General features: G+C 43.1%; 1 protein-coding gene and 1 long non-coding RNA gene across 7 annotated transcripts in view; one reads left to right on the plus strand and one right to left on the minus strand.

Annotated features, from left to right (window-relative positions):
* Positions 1-12,767, minus strand: part of LOC308459217 — a 29,574-nt gene extending 16,807 nt beyond the window's left edge. For 3 of the 4 annotated variants that reach the window (XR_013977910.1, XR_013977912.1, XR_013977913.1), the window contains exon 1: positions 12,658-12,767. This is a non-coding gene — a long non-coding RNA (uncharacterized lncRNA). Of the gene's footprint in view, positions 1-8,988; positions 9,082-12,657 lie in introns of those variants that run through there. The other variant, XR_013977911.1, reaches the window with a different exon arrangement.
* NRP1 (neuropilin 1) overlaps positions 9,006-26,085 on the plus strand; it is a 127,149-nt gene continuing 110,069 nt past the window's right edge. Inside the window, exons 1-2 of one of the 3 annotated variants that reach the window (XM_080974029.1) lie at positions 9,006-9,560; positions 12,689-12,863. In XM_080974029.1, coding sequence (XP_080830155.1) covers positions 9,494-9,560; positions 12,689-12,863 — 242 coding nt within the window. In that variant the 5' untranslated portion in view covers positions 9,006-9,493. The remainder of the gene's footprint in view (positions 9,561-12,688; positions 12,864-26,085) is intronic. The other 2 variants (XM_080974028.1, XM_080974027.1) reach the window with 2 other exon arrangements.

Here is a 26,085-nt window from a genome sequence, read left to right on the forward strand (position 1 = left end):
CAACTCTTCCTTCTGGCTCTCATGTTTTTATCTGCATAGTTTCCAGTCATGTGCCTCTCTCTATTTTGTTATAACAGACTGTGCTTGAATGTCGCTGAGCTGGCTGCTGGTCTTGATGTAGGATAGAACTGTTCTCACAAAGCTGGAAGCAGTAGCACTGGACTCCTCTTGTCGTTTGCTGTTTCATATGTTGCATGGTGTTCCTCACAACTTTCTCCAATTAGGAATTGCTATTTCTCATGGGCTTCAGAAATCTTAACATGTTTTGCACTACAGCCAGATGCTTTGTACTAACATCAGCCTGAACCAACATAGGGTGGAGTTTTAGTTCAAAACATCTGGAAGGCACCAGCTTGGCAAGTGCTAATAGTGACTAGTGGGACATAGCAGGGTAGGGTGGGATTGTTTATCTGGCTTCCCAACATGGAAGTCACTGCTGGTAACCAAGAATGGGAAGTGGCAGGTGGCATGAAGGTGGAATGATTTGGCCACAGAAAAGGGAATATTAAGTTGGCTTTATTGCTGTGCCTGTACCACTAGCCACTACTGGTGAATGCTATGTGGAATACAGTATTTTACTCATAGTTTCTGCCTGCACAGTTCTTTCGACACACTAAATTCATCACACAAGAGCTGTGGTCACCCAAGGCTGCTTTTCTGTTTCAGGAATATTGCACCTCACAACACTCAAATCACACTTTTGTACCTTGAACACATTACTGATGAAAAGTAGTTGCAACAAATGTCATAGACACCCAGTGGATTTTAAGAGCTTTTCCTTTCATTAGCAGTTATGCTTAGTGACAATACGACTCTTCCACTCCATGGTACTTGTTTGTACAATTTTAAAAGATAAAAATAAACACTTTTGATGCTTTGTGCCACTTTCCTTTCCAGAATTTGGAAGTGCTCATATACGGTTGTTTTAAAAAGTGGTAAAACAGGACATTAACCTTCACACAGCAGCAATATTTTTATGTGGGCTTTTTGCTAAGATTTTTTTTAATACATACTGTCTGTTCTACCTGCCATGACACTAATCCGTATTTTAAGAAGCAGTTGGGGTACATAGTAACAATACCTAACTAATGCCGCCATCTGTTCTGAGTGGAAGTGGTATATTATTTATTGCACTTATAATACAGTAGAGACTAAAATGAAGTCAGCACATTATTCTACTAATTGTGTATTTTGCCTAATTATACCTTTTTTATCATAATGTGACTAATATGAAAGCAAATAGCTTTCACTTTCTTTAGCTTTCTCTCCTTAAGTGCAAGACAATTGTTTGCATCCCACCAGCCTCCACTCAAAGCTGCTGCCTTCTCAATGGAATGCTCCCCATGTCGTCCCCTAAACTACTAGATGCTGGAAATATGTTCCAACGGCAATTGTGTAAGTTTCCTTCTGAGAAATATATGTCACACCTGTGCACTTCAATTAAGTAATTGCCATTTTTAACGCAAAGGGAAGAAAGCACCTCAGCACATACTCTATCAGTGTATTATTTATTAGTTTATATTGGGGGGGGGGGGACCCACCATACATTCCCTGACTTGTCAATTTTCTATATGATTTTTTTTTCCCTGATGAAGCATTCAGTTATATGAGTGTCCACCTGTAGCCTAAAGTGGTAAAACTTTAAAATAGATTTAGCTCATTGTCTGCCATTTGGGAGTACTGGGTGTCAGTCTGTCACCAAGCATCACAATGACCTGGTTCACACATCACTTTTAAACCATGCTTAAGATAAACTATACAGTGGTACCTCAGGTTACATTCACTTCAGGTTACATACGCTTCAAGTTACAGACTCCGCTAACCCAGAAATAGTACGTCAGGTTAAGAACTTTGCTTCAGGATGAGAACAGAAATTGTGCAGCAGCGGCACAGCGGCAGCAGGAGGCCCCATTAGCTAAAGTGGTGCTTCAGGTTAAGAACAGTTTCAGGTTAAGAACAGACCTCCGGAACAAATTAAGTTCTTAACCCGAGGTACCACTGTAGTTTATATGTAAAAGGATGTGCTGGCACACATGGTTGAAATGGAAAGTGTTTTGTTCATCCCCTGCTCCTGTCACATTGCCAGGAAACAGGCCATCAGCCGAGACAGCATTGCATCTGAATTTAGGCTTGTGGTTTGTTTCTCTCCAAACTATGAATGGTAACCAAGGTTTGTTCTTGGCTCAATGATTGTGGTTGGTTTGGAAACCTAAGGTTTAAACTTTAGAGTGAAGTGCATATAGCTTTATCTTCATCAGTTTGCTCATGTTTGAAATATCACCTTCCTTGAACCAAGCTGGCAGGTCTAGATTACTCAATGTCTGGGTAATGTCAGGCAGAAAGGCACACAGACAACAACAGTTAATAAACTGGGGTGGGGGGGAGAGTCATTACAGAGAGAACCCTTTCCACATATCTTTAGGAATAAACTGCACCGGGTGCCATAGTATCCTAAGGTTCAAGGGTGCCACATTTGAGTGAATTCAAAGGTAGGAGTTGAATGAACACAAAGCATTGCTTAATACCTATCAGCTTCCCTTGTACGTATATTGAGTTTGGACCACTTTGAGTTCCAGCTTCCTTCTAGAGCCTCACTGGTACATATCTGATGGCATCAAAACGAGTGACATTAATGAGACTTCCAAAGGCATCCGGCTTGTGTCCCATGTTTCAAATAAGCAGACACAAGCAAGCATGGGGTATCAAAAATTCTCACACATTTTGTGGAGTAGTTGTAAAATCTTTCAGTTGCATTTATCACCTAGCCTGGATTACTGATATGGCATTATGGGATTCCCAATGACATACATAATGGAAGTGTAATATACTTTCATCACTGCTGGTGTCCAGCACTATCAGGGCTGTGGATAATGGGGCAGCTTCCTACAACAAGAATGAAGATATCAATGCAGCATTTACTGAATAGTCTGGTGGCAGTACAATTGTCAGCTGCTCTGGAACTCTAGGAATCTATTACCACCTTTGCCTACCTTGTATACTCTGTCTTTGCATTCTTTGAATTAAAAAGTCTATTAGTCATCCACACACCTGAACCCCCCCCCCTCTCTCTCTCTCAGTGGCTACTGACTGGTGTTTGCACAGCTGGAGCCATTGGCCTCATCAAAACAAGGACAGGTGGCAGCGCCTCTAGACATAATGTACATTTAGAAAACATTACACCAGACACAAAATTAGAATGAGTTCTATGGAGTCGTTGAACAAAGCGATTGAAATGGTGGACATATCATTAGTCAGAAGTGCCTTTATAGTTAAAGCTATTTTGTAGAATAAGCAAAGCACAAAAAGCACAAAAACTATATGGAAATACAAGAAGATAGTACTGCAAACCAAGAAGAAAGCTATCGCCAAAAACCAGATGGGTTTTAGTTTAAAGTAGCTTTGTATATTGTGATTGAGTATTCATTTATTCTCACAGAGAGACTACAAGAACCAAACTAACTAAAAGTGGAAGAAAACCATGATATTCAGATGATAGGTATAACTTTTTAATACCGCACATTTATTCTCCAGATGTCTGCTCAGTAAGTGAAACCATACCTAAAATCAGCTTCTGGTGCTGTTTAGCACACATATTTTAAGAACCTACTTTAAATATGCAATATGCTGTCTTAACTTTGGATATGCTTTCTCAGTAATAAGATGCAGAGATTGCCAGCCTAGCAACTATGAAGAAAGCTTCATCTCATTGATTTGTATTATATAGAGTTCACTTAACAGCTGGATCTGAATCTTCAGAGCACTGTGTTAACCCATCGCCAACTTATTTGAACGTCACTTAAGAAAAATACAGAAGGAGTTTGATGTACTATCTATAAAATATGCATCACAATCTATCCAGTAAATGCGTAAGTACTTCTATGATGGGCTCAGAGACTGGCTAAGCTGAGGAAATATGACAAGACTGGGACTGAGCCCACCATCTTGTCTGACTTTAGGATGGCAGACTTTTAACAACTTTGAACTTTGGGGATGCTCCTGGATCCATCTTTGTGCCTGGTAGCTCAGGCAGCTTTAGTGCCTTTTACCAGCTATGGCTGTAACACCAACAATGATTGTTCCTGTACAGGGATAGTCTGGCCACAGTGATTCATGCTTTGGTAACCTCAGAACCTGATCATTGCAATGTGCTCTGCGGGCTTATCTACACTTACCTTTCCTCCACTCTTTCCAGGTATGGTCCACACATTAAAGCTCTGTGTCTGAGTGTCCTCTTTTTTTCTCCCTCCAGAGGTTTCCCTGCAAAATTCTGGTTTTAAAAGCTCAGTTGAGCAAATAGCAATAAGCAGCACCCCCGAACTGATGTTTGCTCTGAGTGGGTTTCTGCGGGGAAAGTTCTGGTGCAGACATTTTAAAAACCCACCTGGACACAGAGCGTTTAAACATGGACTCATACCTGGAAAGACCAGGACCACTGGTGGAGGAACGGGCATGCGGAGGGAGCGGACCGCCCCCAGCACCACTATTCTGGTAGGGTGCCATCGCAGCGGGGGGGGGGGCAGACATGCACCATGCAACTCCCATGCACCAGGTGCCATGCCCCCCCACACGGCGTGTCACGCCCCCAGAACACACACCACGACCCTGCGGCCGGTGCGGCATGCCCTCGCGGGTGGCGTACCACACCCCTGGGATGTGCACCACCCCCTCGTGGTGGCGTGCCACGCCCCCAGGGGTACATACTATGCCGCCAGGGGGGCGCCAGCCACGCCCCTGCCTGCTCTCTGCCCCCAGTAGCAGAGTATGCAGTTTCGCCACTGACCAGGACAAAACGTGAATGTGGATAAGCCCAGTGTCAGGCTACCCTTGGACCTAGTTTGGAGGCTTCTGCTAGTGTAAAACACTGCAGCTAGATTGTTGATGGGAACAGACTACCTCCAACACATAACTCAAGTGCTCAAAAGCTTACAGTGGCTGCCCATACACTAACTGACCATGTTAAAGGTCCTTTTACACAGCCCTTAACAACTCAGGTCCAGAATACCCTCCAGGAGCACCTGATATTCCTGCCCTATCACTGAGATCCTGGGGTCTTTGGGAGCCATGCATTCAGGATTGTGGGCCCAGCCTTATGGACTTCTCTTCCAGTTGAGGTCAGATAGGCCCCCTCATCGTTGAACTTCCAGCACCTACTGAAGACCTTTTTTAATTTCAGCAAGCTTTTTAATTCCACTTTTATTTTAGTTTAAATGCATTTTTATTTCTATTGTATTAAGTCTCCTGTACACTGCTTCAATGTGACTGCATGATTAAGCAGTATACAAATTGTAGAAATATACAATAAAACATTGGTGATCCCTGATAATACCATTTGAAGAGACTGGCAAGATAATGGCATCAAACTGTGACAGCTCAGGATGTAATGGAACAAATGTCAATGAGGAGAATATTTGATCTTGCACCTAGAATTCAGGTGCTCCAATCACCATGCAAATATTTGCTTATCACCTAAATGTGCAGTGGAGTGAGGCATGGTGCTGGCCTCCAAAGTCAGGCAAGATTTGCTCAAAAAGGCAAAGGAACAGATCTAAGTGTAGAGTGTTACTGATTTTTGGTGGTCTTAAGACTATAGAGAGGGAGGGAGAAAGATTCCTAAGCATATGATTCCTAAGCACAAATGCAAAATGTTTGTAGTTACACTGCCTTGTGCCTGCCAACTGTTACAACCGTTTGAAAATTATTTCAAACACAGTAACAGTCTCTTGTGTGTGGACAGTAATTTATGCTCTGGCAGGTCTTGGAAACTGAGCAAGGTTTCAGATCTAAGTCATTTTCTCACCTTTTTCTATAGAAACACCTAGCAGAGAAAGTATGCTTTTTGGTATGCTTTTTGGTGACCTATGTTAATACAGTTCCCCCTCATTCCATATATATCTACAATCTTATTCCAAACTTCACTGAGAAACTGTCGCCTTGTTCCATATTCATTGTCACACACTGTTGGAGATGGAGAACTCTCCCCCCCCCCCCACTCCTTTCTTTTTTTCCCAGAGAGCTGAAGGTGCTATGATAGAAGCATCCTTGCCTGTGAAATCTCACAGTAGATTTTGCCGGTTGTTATTTTTTTTAAATCTTCTGCCATTCTTGCTTTGAAAAGTGCTCACAGTGGTTTACAGTACTAAATCACACAAATACTCTTAACTGTAGACACCTAAAAAGAACTCTGCCTTTCTTGAAAGTATCCACAATGGCTCAGGGCAATAAAATGTACACATATCCAAGTGCCCCTATAGGACAGAAGTAGCAGTTATCTGCAAAAGATGCTGGTTGTGTCTTTTTAGGAGAAGTAAAGGCATTCAAATAATTTATATTGTTTCATGTGGCTCGACGAGTTTTCCTCTGAAGGCCTTCCCCGTGCAGAAATTTGTGTCTTGCTGTGTCCTGACGAGAAAACACCTTTGTCGGGGGCGGGAAGGAGCTCTGGAGCCGCCCTGGGAGCAAAGATAGTTCGAGTTTGGGTTGCGGCTGATGATTTCTGCTTCGCGATCGACCGCCACTTCCTTCACCTCAGCTCTGAGAAAATAAAAATGATCCACTTTCCTGTATGGAATGGGAATTCGCTGCTCGGCCGGGCCAAGAAAAAAGACTGCGCACCACACACCCACACACCAAGAGATCTGGCAGTCAGCAATTCTTAAGAGTCTCGATTTTCGTACTTTCCCGCGTTTTGGGGCGCACTTCTCCCCGTGGGCGCCCATCAACGTCCCCGCCTGCTCTCTTCGGAGACCAAAGAGAAGGCGGGAAACGGACACACCCTCGCCCTCCTCCGCTTTTCTTCTCAGAGCGCCTCCCGGCTTGCAGGCCCCAGGAAGGGAGCAGGCTGGCAGCTTGCCTTTTCCCGCCCGCTGTGCAGAACCGCCCAGGCTTCCTTTTTCTCTCCAATACAGAACTTTTCTCCCTCGTATCTCGCGGCAGCAGCCCCGGAGATCTCCCTCATTCAAGTGTGCGTGCTGAGGTGAAAGTGTGACATTTCTCTCTGAAGAGACAGCCCGCGTCCTCCGGGGGTGCGTGCGCGCTTGTGTATCGGCGGTGTCGCCCCGGGGGGAGCCTCGCCTTGCGCCTGGGCTTGCCATTTGTGCTGACACAAACCCACTCACGCGCCCGCCCGCCACCTCCATTGCCAGCGAGGGCGCTAATGATCAGGAGGCGGCGGAGGCGGCGGGAAGCCGGTGGCAGGAGGGCGAGCGGAGAAAGTGTCGTGACTAGGCAAGCGGGGGAGGGAGGTGGGTTTGTGGTGGGTCGAAAGATACGCCCCACACCGGCACCGTCAGTCAGGAGACAGTAATGGGGGGAGAAAAATGGAGCTGGAGCAAGGTGCATAAACCAGAAAACACGCGCCGAGGGAGGACAAGCTCCGTGCAAGGGCGCTGCTGGACAGATGTAGGCAAACACATCTGGGCTTCTGCCAGTTGCCGGCGGGTGGTGAAGGAGGATGGTCAGAGCGCGCGCAGGCAGGGAGACGGCGCTCAGGGGAGAGCGGAGTGGAAAGCGTGGGGAATGCAATGGATGGGGCGCCCTGCCGAGATGGGGCGCGCAGCAGGTGGCCAGTGCCCAGTCCGCGGGCGCGCGTTGCTGAAGCGTCTTGAAAGCGTGCAGCCAGTACACGGCGCTTTTGCACGGGGGTGGAAGGGAGAGACGCGAGGCGAGAGGACAATGCGCAACAGGGAGCAGGAGAGAGAACACGGAGCTTTTAATCCCCCCAAGTAGAGGCGAGGCGCTTCCCTGCAGGGGTGCGTGAGTGCGCGCGCCTTGCAGACAGGGCAGCAGGCGGCGGCGGGAGGGGGAGCATAACCACCGGGCTGCGCCGGTGGGCACCACTGATGGGGGGGGGTAAGGATGATGGAGGACGAGCAAAGAGGGGAGAGCGAGCGAGCGCCTACTCTTAAAGGCGGCCGCGACGTGATAATCACGCTCCCAAGTGTCCGCTGATGGCAGCGAGGCTGCAGCTGAGGCGGGCATGTATAAGGCATCTTCAGGTGACACTGGCTGCCTGAGAGCCGCGCTAAATGGACTATCAATCCGGTTCGGTATCTGCAGGAAGGCGTGGAATTAGCATATTCTAGTGGAGGGGAGAGAATAACGCCGGCTGGCCACGTTCGGGGTGTTTGGGTCCGGAGGAGAGGGCGCTGAGGGCAGCAGCGGGCGGGTGGGCAGCGGTCTGTCGGTGGGTAGTTTTCCTTCGGCGACCAGCTGTGGCCGCGGGCGCGTCAGGCTTTGCCCGCTTTACCTGGCGCGCGGAGACGCCCCCTCCCCTCCCCCGCCTCTTCACCCACCTACCCACCCACCCCTTGTGGAGCCTACAGAGCGCGGAGAAGGCGAGGCGGCTCCTCTCCTTGCCGGCACGCTTCTGCCCTCCTCCTCCTCCTCCGACTGTCAGTCCGTCGGTCCGCGTCCCTCCCATCCCTTCCCCAACCACTCCCCCCTTTCATCTCCGCTTCCCACCCACCCAACCAGCCACCTCCCCGGGTGAATTTCAGGGCTCTCGGGCTCCTTCTGTTTGTTTGTTGATCCTTCCTTTGGGGAGGGGGCTGAGAGAGGTGGGGGAGAGAGAGGGCGGGGACTTTGGGCTTTGGAGACGGCGGCGCCTCGGCTCTTATTGCCACTGAGTTGCGCTTCTCCTCAGGCTGCGGGAAGGAGCCGCCTGACCGCTTGGCACTTCTGCTGCCTTCCTCTCCTTCCACCGCCACCAGTGGTCTGGATTGCGGCGGCGTCCCATCGCGTAGGGTGCCTTGGGGCTGCCAAGTGGCCAGGTCAGTAGCCCTCGAGCGAGCGCTGGGAGGAGCAGGCAGCGCGCACCTCTCGGGTCTCTCCTCCTGGCGAGCGGATCTCCCTTCCAGTAAGGGATCGCTGGCGAGGAAGACGCCTGCGCCCCTCCTCCTGTGACGGGCGCGCTATCCCGGGGTGAAGAGGGCAGGAGGGCGGGGAGGGAGAGGGCTGAAGCTGGCCACAAAAAGTCGCCTCCGTCCTCACCGCTGCTTTCCCTTCTTCCTCCGCGTAACAGACAGGCGCTCATCTCATCCCGGCGAACCCTTGGAGAGTTTTGCAACCACTTGGAGAAGACGGAGAGCTGCAAGGGGTGTTGCTACTTCCCCAACTCCCTTCCCCTTCTCACTCTTGGGACTTCCTTGCTAGTTTTTCCACCGGTGCTTTTAAAATAAAAAACAAATAAAGTCTGTTTGGAAATGGCAAAGGCAGTGACGCCTGGAAAGGGAACAAGTGTGGGGCGAGCCAGAGGAAGCCGGAGCTAAATGACAGGATGCAGGAGACTTGAGGAGATACACAACAAACAGAGAAGCGTCTCTTGTACTAACGGGACTCTTGCTGCTGCCGCCCGCGCTGCTGCGCCGACTGAGCCAGCTTTCTGATCTTTTTGCACCGGCCCTACTGGAGGATTTAAGATCTAAGAGGAATTGTGCGCTGAAGAGACCGGATATTTTATTCTCTTTCTTCAATCTTTCTATACTGAGAAAGGAAGATGGATTGGGGACTCTTTCTGCACTGTGTTGCCCTCACCATTACCCTTGGCAGGGCTTTGAAGAGTGGTAAGTGACTGACACGGAATCTCTTTCAAGTGAAGCCAGGTAGCTGCAAGCAGAGGGCCCCTTACCTGAGCTCCTGATCTATAAAGCCAACTGTGAAACTAACTAATATAATGGATAAAAGGAAGCTGAACACAAAACACTGGGTATTTACCTTGAGTTTCACACAATCTTTGTTTGGCTACCCATCCTGAATGCTACCTAATGCAGGGCTTGTCTCATTCACAAGAATCAGAATAGCCAATTACTTTAATGCTCCATCCTTTGGCAATTGCACAAGATTCCACTTTAAAACCTGACAGACAGTGAATACTTAAAAGGCAGGGTTTTTATTGAGAGACAGGGGGAAAGTGAAAGTTTAGGGTCATATATCTGATTATCTTTTGTAGCTATGAGTCCCCACAGGTACCTATTTCCAAATCCTCATCCTCCTCATCCATCTAGATTATGAATTAGGGTTCACAGGGCACTTATTGTCTCAAGCTAAGCAACCTAAGGTACCGTTCATACACAACAGTTATAAGAGAAATCCTATGGCACAGACTTCACATCTGGTTTTGAGGGAGCATTTAAGAGCTGCTTCAAATTGATGGAGGCTTCCTTCATTCAGCAATGAAATGACACCCATACTAGCTCCCTAATCTATGCAGTTTTTAAGGATGTTCTGCCTGTAATGGTTGACATCTTACTTGCACACATGGGGGGGGGGGAGTTATTAGGAGTTTTTCCTTCCCAGACCAATTTCTGAGCAATTATTATTAACTAATTACTAAATATTTATTTTTAATCTGACTAGGTTTTCAGTCAAAGCAATTAAAAGAAGGTAACATTCGCCACTTAGAATGGTATATTCTTTTAATAAGGGACCACAATAGGAGTATTCTTTTACTGGAGGATGTAAATCACACCTTATGGTGGAAATCAGTCTTTTCTCAATATATTTTGAAGAGGTTGGCTAATTTAGCAAGAAACAAGTTCTTCCTCTGCTCCTTCATGACCAGGAGAAGGGAAGAAAAAAGTATTTAAAGAAGTATTAGCATGACAGTCCCTGAGAATCATGCCTGAGATCCTGTTTGGCCTAATCTTTTTGAAGAGTGTACCTAACTAGACCTAATCTTTCAACCTTGCAAAGATAACAGGATCGCACTGCATTTCTGCATCGATTTGCAGGCAGTGTTGAATTAATGGAGATGAGTAAATAAGCAGGGATGAACTGGAGGCATAAAGTGGAGTGAGATGTATAGTGTGCCTTTTTGCTATTACGAGCAATATCATTCTCTTAAGTGCTGAGCCAACCATAGGAAGATCTGAGGGGAAGGAACTATGAAGCTGTCATTAAGTCTGAGCAGTTATAGGCATAATGTAATAGCCCTGTAGAGTCACCATGACCATCCATCTCATCTGTAGCTTAGCAGACTCGTGGATGCCACATCTACCTCTGTCCAGGACTTGTGTCTGCTAAATTAATTCATTAACCTTATGTAGGTAGACTGGTCCAGAGTCGTTAGAAACTGCTCCTCTTAATCAAGTGTGCGAGAGATTGCACAGAGCCAGGGAGTCTAGCAGCTCCCCACATTATCTTATTATACTATCACTTTCCCAGGAGTTACCGATTAAAGTGCTGTTGGTAGTGAGCCCACCTAAATGTCTCCTAGAGTGACTCTTGTCAAGTGACTTGCAGCAGCGCTGGTTTATTTCACTCGTTTAACAGATGCCAGATTCTGCCATGTTGTTTGCATAGAGCTAGAGTGGACTTAATGAGGCGGGATCATTTTCCAAGTCAGCTTGCACGCGGCAAATCATGCAAGATTGTCTCTGAAACCACATGCAGGAGGCTTCCAGATAAATATCATTGGCTGTGGATTTTGAACTCATTGTTGCAACATCTTTTGTTCTCGGAAATGAGACACGCGATACAAACTGTCAAGGCAGAAATAAATAGTAGCTCATAACCAACTCTGAAATAGCAATTCGCTCAACAACAACAAAAACCCACAGCATACATCTCATTCCCTCCTAATTTATAGCAAATGTTTCTTATAACGGCTGTAGTTTATGCATTTTTGATGTGCACTTTATCTTTCATTTCCATTTGACCTGGTTATCTATAATAAAATTCTGCACATTTGTAACTTCGTGCCGAGTACAAGGAATGCCATTTCCAGTTCACAAGAATTTTATTAGATACAGAAGTTTCATAAGTCATTACTGTGAAAATGGGCTGCCAGTGTGTCATTTGTTAATGCTTGTCTGATTATCTGATGTTAGTAGAAAATATTTCAGTAAAGTTTCAAAGTGCCAGTGCAAACCTGCACAGAACAATGGAACAAGTGGCCTTGGAGGTTAGATTACATTGCCTCTGTTTCATCTTTCAATATTTATTTGTAAAGAACCCTAGCATGGCTTTGGAGAGGAGCAACCAGATTTTGCTCAAGATACGGCTATTTGCACTTAGAGGGCTGGGGAACTTAACAGTTTTGTAATTAGAAATAAACTTCGTTTTGTTTTTCCTTGCTTTCTGTTACACTGCTCTTATCTGGTCTCCAAGCAGGGGGGGGGGGCTTCCTTAAAGGAGTCAACTGAATCATTGCTGCTTCAACAAATTCTACTTTGTTCTTTGGTAGTCTGGACTTGAAGATCACAGATAGCTTCCAATTGCTTAGATTTAGGATCTGATAAAACCAAAAGGGGGTTGTTGTAAACAGGAAGGGGTTCTGTTGTCAAATGACATAGAGCAGGCTTATTATCAGAATGCTAAGTAAAAGAATCAGATAACATTGCTCTCTGAATCACTCTCAATTAAAACCTATTACTTAATGACACTATAGTTTCCAATAATAATTAAGAATTAACCATTCATTACTTATTAATTATTAGGTGTGAAAGCTGTTATAATCACAAAGACCTCTGTCTGTATTAAGAAGTTTTGTAAAAAAACAAACAAAACACCTCCCCTGTTCTGTCTTTTGCAGGGTGGTGATACAAAACCAGAGCTAATAACTGCAGAAAGCAGCTTTCTTTAAATCATAAACCAGAAAAAAATGTTCTTCAACCAGGGCTTGAACTATTGCAGGAAATATAGATGTTTTGTTTGATTGACCTGAACATGAAATGTGTTTTCTTAATTGCAGATAAATGTAGTGAAAATATAAGAATTGTGGAGCCTGGGTATCTCACCTCTCCTGGCTATCCAAACACTTATCATCCAAGCCAAAAATGCGAGTGGCTGATTCAAGCTCCTCAACCATACCAGAGAATTATGATCAACTTCAACCCTCACTTTGATTTGGAGGACAGAGAGTGCAAGTAAGTGAGATGGTCTGTGAAGGGAGCCATAGCACCATCTACTGGACAAAAAGCTCCACAGTTTCTTGTTGGGGGTGGGGAAGGGAGATGAAACAGCTGATGAGTGCAAAACTCTGCGCATAAAATGAATCCCTCTGAGGTTTGAATCCATACCAGATCATATGTTTGTGGTAAAGATATTAAAGCAAGTGCTTACTGCATGTCAGGCACTATATAAGATTGTTTTAGATATAATCTTGTAATCCCGCTGTGTCGTTTTTGTTGGAAACATGGATCCATTAGCAGTTATTTCCTCTGAAACTTTTCCCTAAGCCGCTCAGTGACTTGGAGGTTGTGGAACGCCTATGCAGGAACAGTAGGGGAGAAATAAGCATTCGCCTCTGCATTCATGATTGTGCCACTGCTTTAAATGTTCTGAAGTTGCTTGGAAATGTATTGATGCTTAAGGCAAAAGACGTGTGGTTATTTAGAATTTTGCAAGTTTCAGTTCACTCAGTATTGTTTGATGGGAGAGGCTGTACATTCATGGGGCATTATAATGTATTTTAAGAGCCCGACAACTATACATGCTTTGTTTTGCTGTGCTAGTGCCATAATTGGGGATAGCACGTGTGTGGCATCGAGGGGAAATCATCAGTTTTCTTAACTAATATTAACAGAAGTTGTTTTTCATTTTGAGATGGTGAGGCAGTGTGAAGAAAATGTATGGATGTTAGACTGCTAGGTATTGTGTAGAACAGAAATGAGGAACCTGTGGCCCTCCAGATATTGCTAAGACACTTCAACCCACTCCAACCCCTTAGTGTGGTTGATAATCAGGCATGATGGGAACTGTAGTCCAGCAACACCCCAATCCCTGATAAAGTGCTTTACCATGATTAATTCTGATTATAATGGTGCAGGCTTTTCACAGAACTCCGTTTTCATAAGCATAAAAGTGGCTGCACATTAAGTTCATGCCTTTGTGTCAAAATATATTGTGAGATGGACCGCTTACTGTTGTCTGATGGTGAGTGTTGACTGCGGCCTGGCATGAATGCAGTCTGAGCTGAGGACGATCTTATGGCCCTGCATGATCATTGTGGGACAACACTCCTTCCTCTGTTTGCACAGGTTGCTGGGGGCCTGCATTTTAACGGACCTATCACAGGCAAGCAAGGGCATGTGTTTTGTGTGGTGGAGCTGAATGAAGACTTCAGTCCCTAGTCTTTACTCAGCTCTGCTCACTGGATGTATAAAGAAGCCTCACCCAGGCTCATCAGTCAGCTCAGTCGGAGCTGGATTCTCCACCCTCTCACCCTATGTAGCACATGGTCCTGCCTGAAGGTGAGCGGGCAGGTTCAGGTCCTGCATAAGACCTTGCTATGGAAATATTCAGTTGTTGTATTTGGGGCCAGGGAAGAATTTGCCTGCAGATAAATTGGGCCCATCTGGTGTCACAACTTGTTGGGTTGGATCCTTAGTCTAGGGGGGCATGGGAGTTAGTCTAGGGAGGCACGGGAGTTGAGAGCCCACCTCACCCCTACTTCAGGAAATTGAGGGTACCCTGTTAAAGGGGTCCAGGGGAAGATGCAGTCCGGATGCCCAGACAGTGTGTGATGGGACATAGCACACATCCACACACCCAATGACTGTCCTGGAGGGATCGTCCCTATTTGATGTACATTATAGGGGGATTCTTAACCTAGGATCAACCTTGCAAAATGATCAACCAGCAGCTGGGATGGATGATTCAGGGTACATACCCAATGCCCATGCCAAAGTCTACTTGCATTTGTTACCAATAAAGTTGTGGCCTGTTTGAACCCAATATGTTTGTCCTGTGTGTTTATTGTATCTTTCCGTGCTTTGGGTCCTGCCAGCAGTGGGTTCCCTGCACCTAGGCCTATAAGTAGAGCTCTCTGAGGTAATAAGTTCTAATGTAGAACACAACTTTCAGTGGAAGTATTTTGAAGCTCCTCATGTGAGGAGGACTGAACCATCTCAAGCTGTGAATCCTTCAGCCGAACCTTTGTAATGTTTAAACCAACTCTGCGACATATTCAGATTATAGTCCCAGTTTACAGGTGGGAATGAAAAGTAATGACTTTTACAAGGCCTTTCAGTGACTTTGTGTCAGAATATGAGCTTGTATAAACTTGCTACTTAGCCACACTGGCTTACTCACGGCGGGGGGAAAGGCTATTCTCTATTCACAGCCTTACAGAAGTAACAGGGGACTTGTAGCTCTCCAGATATTGTTGGACTACAACTCCCATCATCCCTACCCATTGGCCATGCTGACTGGGGCTGAAGGGTATTGGATTCCAGCATTTGGAAGGCAAGATATTGCCCTGCCCTCTTTTAGAGCTTGGATGAACAACTCTGGATGCCACAGGTAAACCCCAAGTGGCTATGAGATTCTTTCTGGAAGAATTCCAGAAACCCTGTCTTTGAGAAACTGCTTGGACCATGCTTATTTCAAGGCTTCACTCTTACCCTATTTTCTTTAATGATTGCTACAACCCCACAGAGAACCTCTTGCATCAAATATGAATGTGAGGGTGCCTAAAGAGTTGTCCTTAGAGGCTGTTTTCCAGCTGGACAACAGCTTTCCCTTAGAGAGAAACCAATAGCAATTTCTTCAAGCTGGTGTTTTGAGATAATAAAAAAAAATTAGAACAGGATCATTGTAACTATTTAATAATATTATTACATTTCATCATTGCTTTCAGTTCATTTTTATTTCCATATAAGCAGAGGGAACTAATTACATGCCACAGAGATGTTAAAACCAAGGACACATTAACAAACGGTGCCAAAAAAGTGTCACCATCCTCTGCATGCAACAACTCCTCCTTCATATTGGAGCAGTAGCTTGTTGATCTTTTAAAAACGGGTTTGGATGACTAGATGACTAGAAACCAGTTTAACCATTGCTAGGTAGGGTGGATTAGAAACAGAAATAAATGAATAGTGAGCAAAATGATGAGCAAACAATCCAAGGCCTTGGAAGAAAGAAGCATGAAGAGGATCGCTCTAGCTGTCCCTGCCAGTTCCTAGCTCTCAATCAAAATGTGTCCTTGTGTTGTAGAAAGAACTGATACCAAGATGGGCTTGTTGGAGACAGAGCAGATCTTGTTAACATAATAGGGCATGTAGTATGTTTGCTATGCCTCTCAACCTGTTCATTTAATTGGGAGGCACAGAAAACTGCCAAGTCCCATCCACTCTACTAAGAAGTGTTGCTGCTAAGCATGTTTGGGAAAGTCCAGGTCAGTTAAGGAGACACCTACAAGGTTTCATTGTCTCCCTACGCTTGTCTCCCTATACCTTCACAAGAAAAATTTTCTTCAATTCTGAGTCGGGAGGAAATGAAAGGGAGGGCTGGGTGGTGGGGTAGTAAACCTCATAATGAGGCAGACCTCATCATTATGTGTCAGTTTTCCCAACTGGAGGGGTTCATATTCTGAACCCAAACTCCTGCCACCCATTCTGAAATTCATATCATATTTTTTTTAGATGTTGTGTTTGTGAAGATACGATGGAACTGATTGTATGAACAGACTCTTAGAGGTGTTTGCATCTGAATATTTTTCTCTTCTGGAGTTCAGAGAAGAAAATGGGAGATATTTTAATCTTTTAGTGCTTGCGAAATGCTTGTTCAGAGATAACTTACATGCTAATATAGCATGATAATAAATGCAGTGGGGGTGGTGTATTATATTGCAACCATTAGGTCAGTCTGTGTAGAGCTGATATACCTAAAACCTCTATAACTTGTCATAGGTGAATTATGCCTCTGGGCAGAGTATGTTTCTTCCTCTCAGCAGAGTATTTGTGCCTTTCAATCCAAGTCTCTGAAACCCGTCTAATTAATGTATCTTTCCCTCTCTAATTGGGCAGTTTCGTTGTCAGGCAAGGATGGGGGTAATTTTATGGGCAGAGTCTAGCTAGACAGAACAGTTTAAATTGACCTTTTGTTGAATGACTTAAATGCTTCCTGTGTTATTTGTGCTCTCTTTTAAATTCAGATCTTTGACTTCCACACTATGACCATTAACTCTGAGTGAGGAGATTTGTGTCAAACCCTTTAGGACCATATTTACAGGAAAAGTTATTTCTTCATAGGAAACTTTTGAACCTGTATTAGGTCTCAAAGTCCCTTACTCTCTTGAGAAATTCATATTCCTTTCACCAAATCTTGGGTAAGGCAAGAGATTAATGTACCAATCAGTCTGTCATGGGATTTTTAGTGTTAAGCAAACTTTTATTTCCTAACTCTAGATTTTCAGTTTATTGTCACAGCTGCAAGTGTGTAATAGTTCAGTCCATTCAATCACTGTTTTGGTTTTTTTAAAGTGCAGTGCTGTAAATGAATATTTATCTGCAGGGAGAAAGTGGTAACAAGTTAATACTTCTGAGAGAGGAAATCTGACAGAAATACAAATGTATTGGAGGAAATTAATGTTGTATTGTTGGGATTCAATTGCCTCTGCCATTCATGTTTTACCTCTACGGAAGAGTTATAAGGACACTGTATGAAAGCCCTTAGTGGTGGCAGTTGATATGGATACACACTGCTTCTGATGAGATTGCAAGAGTAGATCTACAGATTACCTTTGCAAAAAAATATAAAAATATGGGGGAGCATCACTGTTCCTACAATTGCAGTGCCGCCTCCAGGAAGGCACTACTACATCTCTCACACATGGCTACTGGCAAAATGTATACAAATTCACAGGAAAAACCTCTGGTTTGGAGGCCTCATTAGGTCTCCCAGGTCTCCCCAGTTGGGTTGTGAGGCCATTTTGGGCAAACTATGACCCCTGCCCTGCACCTGATGTTATATGTTGGGCAAGCAAACAATTGGTTCAGCTAAAAGCAGGGGTTTGATCCAGCTTGCAGAGGCATGAGGCATTGATGACAATCTGTTCATAAATAAATAAGCATAATTAAGGGCTTTCTCCCTTACGGATGTCTTTCTGTGCTCCTGCATTAACGTTTTGAGGCAAACATTGGTCTGAGGTTCATCTCACAGCATTGAGTTCCATGTAAAGATCTATGGAGGAAAGTATTACAAGTTTTGAATGCAGTTTTTTTGCTAGGAAAAGAGGCTTTAGTTTCTCCTTACTTAAGACAAAGGTCTTAAGTCCTACTAGGTTACACATCAATTCTCACTTACCTGGGAATGAGTTCCATTCAACTCCACAACACTTATTTCTGAATAGGCATGTATGGGAATGAACCATTAGACCACCAGAACTATTCCAACCTAAAAACAAATGTCATGAGGTGAAGGTAGTGAATAAAAATTGCCCCGATATTTTATAATTACTATGTCACATATGATCACGAGCGCCTTGTTTACTATTTTAGATGTAGTTACATTTCAGGATTAATAAATGTTACTATGAGAAATCCATTTATTTCCTTAACTATTGAATATATTCCACAGGGAGGATGAGTTCAATGACCTCATGATATTATGCATCATATAATTCTCATGCTGAAAGTTTCTTTGAGCAAGGGGGTCATCTTTCATCATTTGTAGGAACAAAGCTATAATCGTAATTAATTAAGCATACTATTAAAAACGAGGACAGAATAACCCAAGAAATACTCTGTAATCAATAGAGTGTGTGGAACAACATACTCAAAGCCTAAAAATCCTAAGTGTAACATATTATAATCAAGATTTTTTTAAAAAATGATAATGTAATTCTGTACCGCTTTGAACAATAGATGGAATTACATGTCTGCTTTTAAGTGGAACGAGTCCAAAATTTGGGATCTTTTTGCAGCAGATGAATGTGATGTGCCTAGTGATTACTGTATGTAATTGCAAACATATTTATTATTAATAGTCTATGTTGGTGAACAGAATATAGTTAAAAATGAATGGAGGAAAATATAAAACATGAGCTTATTACCTCCCTTCCCCTTCCACATTTCTTGACAGTTTAAAATGCTTTCAGGGTGAAACTACATACTCTACCATTTGTTTGTGCTAATGTCCTACTGCGTACATGTAGTTATCCTGAATCTTGTAAAACTTTATATCTGGATAATAAACAAGAATGCCACTGATTCACAGTGCTTTGAATTTATGGAACTTTTCCGGTTTCCCAGCAATGCAAACTATCAGCATGATAATTTATAATGGTTTGTGACAAATGCCGCTGAGCAAAGAGGTGTGTGGTTACATTCAGATCAGATGTCATCAGCTAGGGAGCAATAAAAATTTCACAGACACTAGGTTAAAAACATTAAGAAAATGAATGTGAAGTTTCAGAAGACAACGTTTTGGAAAGGTGGACGGGGTGAGTGGAGAAAGCCAAATAGCGGTTTCCTTCCTAACAAATTATTGACTCTTATTTCCAGAGTTAACAGCATTTTTTTTTTTTTACAGGAGTTGCAAAGGCATAATGTCACCGAAGTTTTCATTACTCTAGTTTCAGTGGCCATAATTTAGATATGCAGAGAGCAATATCATCCTTGTTTGACAATTACTGAGTGTGCATGTTCTGTTGTCAGATCATTTCAAACAGAAAATTCACTTGGATTTGGAAACATTGAAAGTGTAGAAAGAAGGGCTTGATAGTTAATTGTTCTTTAAATTGGTTTTAACAGGGATTAGTTACATGGCTGAGATTAGAGCTGTACAAGGATTGTTATCAATTACAGTTCTTTAGTAGGGAGAAAGCTATTACAAAATATGTTTGTTTACATAGAAGTAGATGGATTAAAAATCAAAAACAGATGCTGCAGTTCTAACTATTAACAGGAAATCCACTCAGTGTATTTACCATCCTGCAGAAATATGGATAACATAATTCTGTTGTAAACCAGTATCCATAAAAGTCTGAATCCCATCAAGTAAGGAATTGGCTCTGGTCCTGGTATAGGTTTTTGAAAGCAGAAAGCTGTGTTGTACATTAGTAATTTCACTATCTTGTCAAACCCTCCAACATGCTTCAGATGAAGATAGGGACATTTCTCATTCTGCCCCCCCTCCACCAATTGACCCTCCTCAACCCCCCATTCCCCCTCCCCCAGCATTTCTACCACCACTACATCAATGGCACACAAGCTCTACACCAGGCATAGGCAAACTCCGGTCCTCCAGATGTCTGGGACTACAATTCCCATCATCCCTAGCTAACAGGACCAGTGGTCAGGGATGATGGGAATTGTAGTCCCAAACATCTGGAGGGCCGGAGTTTGCCTATGCCTGCAGTCTACGCCAGCTAAGAAAAACCCTTAATCCCGGTTTTATTTTATACTTTTGTAGATTTACAAAAAGAAAAACACACACCAGTTGCAAGATTTAAAAATAAATTTAAATAAATAAATAAATAGATAAATAGATAAATAAAGACTTCTTGCACTCATCTCCGCTCCCCCTTTCTTCCTACCCAGGGCAGCCCTGCCCTCTGCCTGCACCTCAGAGCCAGTGTGTGACACAAGGTTGGGCCTTGGTGGCAGCAGGAACCTCTCCTCCTCCTCACCTGCTCTCTGAGCTTCCAAAGGGAGGAGGCCGGCAGCAGTGGCCCTGGAGAGGCAATAGGTTGTCCCCTCACAGCCGCCGCTTCAGCCACTGCCATCGCTCAGGACAAGTGCTGGCTCATCCTCCTGCCAAGCTCAGTGGCAGCGGTGCTGGTGCGAAAATGCAGACATTCCTGGATCAAATCAGAAGCCAGGATGGCTTTCATAATTCCAGGAAAATAGGAACACTTGGAGGGTACGGCGTATGCGCCAATTAAAGGCCAGGTCCCTTGCCAAACTGCTATTGAAGAATATGGGTTAAGAGGATCCATGTAGAGTTCGGCATATGGTGACAGGTATAGGTGAGCCAGGACACTCTTAGTTGTGTTGTTCCCAAAGTTCCCCATATGTTCACCAAGACCTTTAGTGTGGCATCACTTTCCTTTTGGAATGTTATTCCAATATTGACATTTAGGCACCTACTTTATGCTGGCTTGCCCTGAGAGGTGATCCAGCGATGTAGATATATTAATCCGATCTGTGATGTATTTTGTACTTATTTTATGTATGCAGTTTCTTTATTGATTTTTATGCTGTTCGCTGCCATGATATATATTATTTCTTAATGTTGGGTTTATAGAAACTTTTGCAAATAGGAATTGTGAATTCTTCCCTGGCTCATTTAAAAAAAACCACAACCTGAGACAGAGAATAATTTCTCTGTCTTGCCCTCTCTATCAGTGATCTGTTTAGTTCCCTGAAGCTTGTATCCAAGCCAGAGTATGGAGAATTTTATTGGAACCTCTTCTTGCTGCAGACAGCTGCCCCATTCACAACAGCAGACTTGAGCCTTCTAAGACCCTCTAAGGAATAACCCTGTAAGAACCTTGTTCCCCGTGGCCCTGACAAGACTGCTAGGGCAGAGAGCATAAATATCAGATATGCTTGAGTTCCACCACCTCTCATTTTACAAATTAAATCCGGGCTGTACGTTTAACTATATACAGCACATTGCTGGAATGTGCCCAACTCATCAGGCAATCTGCTTTGTGCAGACTAGCTGCCCTGTCCTTACCATTTACTTACCACTACTCTAATTTATAAGTCATACACAAAATGTAATTAATGCCAGTCAACCTTACTTTTTAAAAATTAAAAAACAGGTCCTGTCAAACAAACCCAATTTCATGATTTGATGAGATTAAAGTTGGGCTGTTGATAGTAACAGAGTTCATGTAACATCTTTTTTGCTTGTCCACAATAATATATATGGTATGTTGCCATTGTTTAGTACTTTAAAGTTTTTTGTTTTTTAAGAGTCCCACCATCTGCTGTTGAAGGCAGTTTCAAAGCTGCTATGCTTTGATGCTGTTGTGGAATGGAATACAACTCCATAAATTCGTATTTCGTGTGAATCTCATTCTAAATAGGATTATCGTAATAGAATGGTAGATGGCCATCTGGTCTAACCCCCTGCAATGCAGGAATCTCAGCTGAAACATTATTATCATGACTATATGAATATGCTTGGATTTATTTTGTTTTGCTGCTGTTATGATTGTCTTTCAAAAATTCATGGTCCCCGACAAATTGTATTCCCTTTTGAAAGTGCAGAGCCTGCTGTCCCATTCGGTGACTGAAAGCAGATTACATCTTCTATGTTCTGGAAGTACAAAGTTCCAGAGGATTTAGCCTCAAGTACCCTCCATCTGTATAGACCTGCCCAAATGTTAAGCTGGAGAGATCCTGCTCTTGGTGCTGCCAATGGTTAATGGCACATGCAAAAGCCTTCTCTGCGATGGCCCATTAGTTATGGAACTCCCTCCCCTTGGAGCTGCATCTATCATTAAACTCTTTTCACTGGTTAGTCAAGACACACCTTTTATGCCCAGGCTTTCGGGAGCAGGTGCATTATTTACATCAGGTTGTTTCCCCTCCATACATGTCCAAAGTCCATTTCGGTTAATCCGGCCCGCCAGTCGGTTTAATCCGGCCCCTGTGGAAGTTTCTTTCCTGGGGTAAAATCCTAAGAAACCCTCAACAACTTCAACCCTAAAAAAAGGTCAACAACTTTGGTTGGCCCTTTGGTTGGCCCTCATGGCCCTTCACTTCATCAGATCTGGCCCTCTTTGAAAAAAGTTTGGACACTACTCTTTGCATTTTAATTATGGTTTTAAATTATGCTTTCATGTTGTTTAATATGTTTTATTGAATGTATGCATCCCACCCTGGTACCTTTCAGTGAAGAGCAAGTAACAAATTCAGATAAATAAGCAGACAAAATACCACCTTAGTAAGACCTTCAACCTAGACCCTACTTTATGTCCTAATTGAAATACATCCAGTTGGAACCAGGGTCTTTTCAGCCACTTTGCAATAGTTAGAACTATTTTGGATTACAGGGAAGATCTTTCAGGCTTAAAAGTATGTTTTTTAGGCAAACGGACACCTCTCATTTGAGAGATAAAGTATAGGTACTGCCTAGAACTTTGGTAATTTAAGACCTATTGTACCTGGTGCCCTTTAGAAGTTTTGGACAACAACTACCATCGAACTCAGTCAGCATGGCCTGTGGTCAGTGTGGTCAGGGAGGATAGGAGTTGTAGGTCAGCAACATCTGAAGGACCACAGGCTTTCTATGCCTGGTCTCATACTTTAGCAAGTGTGCACACTGAGTTGTCTTGTACAATAATACCTCATGAAACCTTCAAATGAATAAGGGATGTGGAGCAGGGCTTGCTGCCACGATCTTGCTTCTCTGCACATGAACATCTTCACTTACCCAACATTTAACATCTATTTAAGGGCTTATTTCTTCCTCTTACCCTGAAATATTGCGGTGAAAGATTAATAGCCCATAAGGTATTCCGATAACAGGAGACTCTAGTGGATCATTAAAAAGACTATAGAAGTATTTGCCCTTGTTTTATAGGGCAAATACTTGTCTGCTTGCCTTCTAAAGACAAGAGGTTCTAAAGATAGTTCAGGGTAATTTTCATATGGCTCTGAGTGTAAAAGAGAGTTGAAAGATGTTGGGAATTATATTGTGCTCCTGATTACTGCCTTTAATAAGCACTCTTTTGTTGCTCATCCAAGCTTTTAGCCGCTGTGAAAAGCCTCCATTGTCAAACTATTTAAGTGGCTTTTTGCTGAGTAGCCTTGTCTACACTGAACTTCTGCAAGGAAAAAAGTGTTGAGCAAATTACAGCCAGCTACTGTCCCTGAATGCCTCCTACTTGAGCAGGTATTTTCTTTCGTTTGTTTTAGATGAATGAGCCAAGGAACATTTTAATATGGCGGTAGTAGTGCATTTAATAACTCCCCGACCACTTAAACTGGCATACTCACATCATCTGATTGATTTCAGCAGAGCCTAAACACAACTGTGCTGGCTGTAAGAGGGATCTGTGCATGTTTGTAACTGTTGCTTCTTTTTCACTAGTATGTTGCTTATATTAGTGCATTTGCCTATAATCAATGGAGCTGCAGGAAAGGTTGGTGTTAAATTGGTATAAGAAGAATACTTTCAATCAAGACTAAGTTGATGTTTATAATATAGACCACACAAGGCCTGGTGTGAACAAGGATGTCAAGAACACTTTTTAAAAGGCAGAACAAAAGGTCAGGGTCTCTTTCCAAACTGAAATATATAGTAATTGGAATCCTTCCTTTCATATGATTGTGCTTCTTGGTGTTGATTTAATTTAAACAACCTTTTCCTCCACATGTTAAAAAAAAGAGGTTTGTTTGCTTAAAATGTTAACTTGTTGCAGTCTATGCCTGCTGATGATTACAAGGAATCAGTCTGCATAGTACTGGTTGATAAACAGAATTAATCTGTTATTTGATGTTGTTAATAGTCCTTAAATACAATATGCTTTGCAATATTCTCTATTTTTATGTCTGTGTGTAAGTATGATAGAATAATATGCACAAAGACTTACAAACAGGAGTGTGTATTGTACATACACACATATATATATCAGTTTCTTCAGGAGTTCCAGAAGTAAATCTAGCAATTAAGCTATAATAGCCATCTTAAGGCTGATAATTAGGTATAAGAAAGAACATGAGAGAGGATTAGTGTTCAGATCATGTTCCAAATGCTTCTTAATTGGCTGTTTGTAATCAATCCTGATTGCAGGAGGCTGTGATTTGGCAGACAAAAAGAATTTAAAAAGTTTTAAATACTATTTTCCCCTTTAGTTGACTTGGATGTAGTATTTAGGTCAGGATCCAGGGGGTATGATATCAAACCAAATGTATTTGCCAGCTATGGGAATGGTTCAAAAGAACATGAAAAGTTCCTCTAAAGCTATTTATTTGAGATTTAAATATCGTATTCCTCAGAGCTTACTCAAACGAGTGAGCTGAACTCAGGCAAAGTCTTACAAAATGTTTTGAAATTCAAAGTCTCAAGGTGATTTTTGTCTGCCGTTGGCTTATGGTTTCATTAAAGTCCCATCAGTAGCTCTTGGTTATATTCACAGTAATGGTGAGTTCTTAACATTAAATAAGAAAACAATTATTCAAGCAGAAATGCCAAATGCCTTCCTGCTACCATTAGGAAAAAGAAATATCTGGTCACAGGGTTAACGAGATCTATGGACCGATCCTGTGAATGGATTTTCCATCTCTGTAGTAAATTGCCCAACCTCCTTGTTATATTTTCTATTAGAACCTACAATCTAAGTTGGATGCCAGGATCATCATGCAGTGAGTTTCTCATCCACCAAAACATGGGTTTGTCCCTGCAGCAGACAGTCCAATTTAGGGAAGCTTGTACTCTCTGCAACCAGAACTCTCCTATATATTTCCTAAAAAGGATCACTCAGGATATCCTATCCTTAACAGAGTCCTTCAAGTGATGCTCGGTATCATCTAGAAAGCTTGTTCCGTTGCTGGAGCAAGTTGTGAAGATTTTCCTAATTTATGCATTGCACCCCTGCCTATTACTCACATTGTTTTGCCACTTCTTTGCACACATTTGAGCAGCTGTATCCACCTACAACACCAAGCACCACCTTACATGACACTGAAATAGCAAAGAAGTTGTTACTTCTAAGCTCAGGTATGAGTTGTGAATTATATACTGTATTGAAAAGCTATACAAAGGCAATTCTTTAGCTAAAAGCTCTCTTTCCCAATTCAAATCCATCTCCATTAAAAAAAAAGATTAAGGGAGAGACGTAAGATGGCTTTTCTCAATAGGTACATCTCCCAGTTGCTGAGTGTTTTTTGACATTCCCACAAAACCCTTGGGAATTTTGTGTCACAATCCTACAAACTTTTATCAATGTGTATATTCATATCTGGGCTCAAATCCAGAATGTCTGTACATAGATTTATAATAGACAATGCGAGCTATTCTATTACAAAACAGGCTGCCAAATACTATAAGTCAAAGCACTTTTCTAACTTCTCTTAAATATTTCCTAGAGACAAAGTGCAAAAGTGAAAGTCTTAACACTGCATTGTAGTTGGAGATGAGCAGCAGCCATACACACACACAGAGAGAGAGAGAGAGAGAGAGAGAGAGAGAGAGAGAGATTCCAGTGCATTTGCTGATGAAGCTAAATGGTAGTTTAGAGGCTTGTTACATCAGCAAATAAGCAGCGACCACCACAAGGGCATAAACACTCATCTAAACGTCACCACAGAATTAAGACAGGGAATAATCTATCATCCCTTCCACCTCTGGCAATTGCTCTTTCCCTTTATTTTCCCAATCTTAAGTTCAGTTCACCCCATATCT

Source organism: Podarcis pityusensis, assembly GCF_964106645.2.
Source record: "Podarcis pityusensis genome assembly, chromosome: 12".
In the NCBI taxonomy this organism is placed as follows: domain Eukaryota; kingdom Metazoa; phylum Chordata; class Lepidosauria; order Squamata; family Lacertidae; genus Podarcis; species Podarcis pityusensis.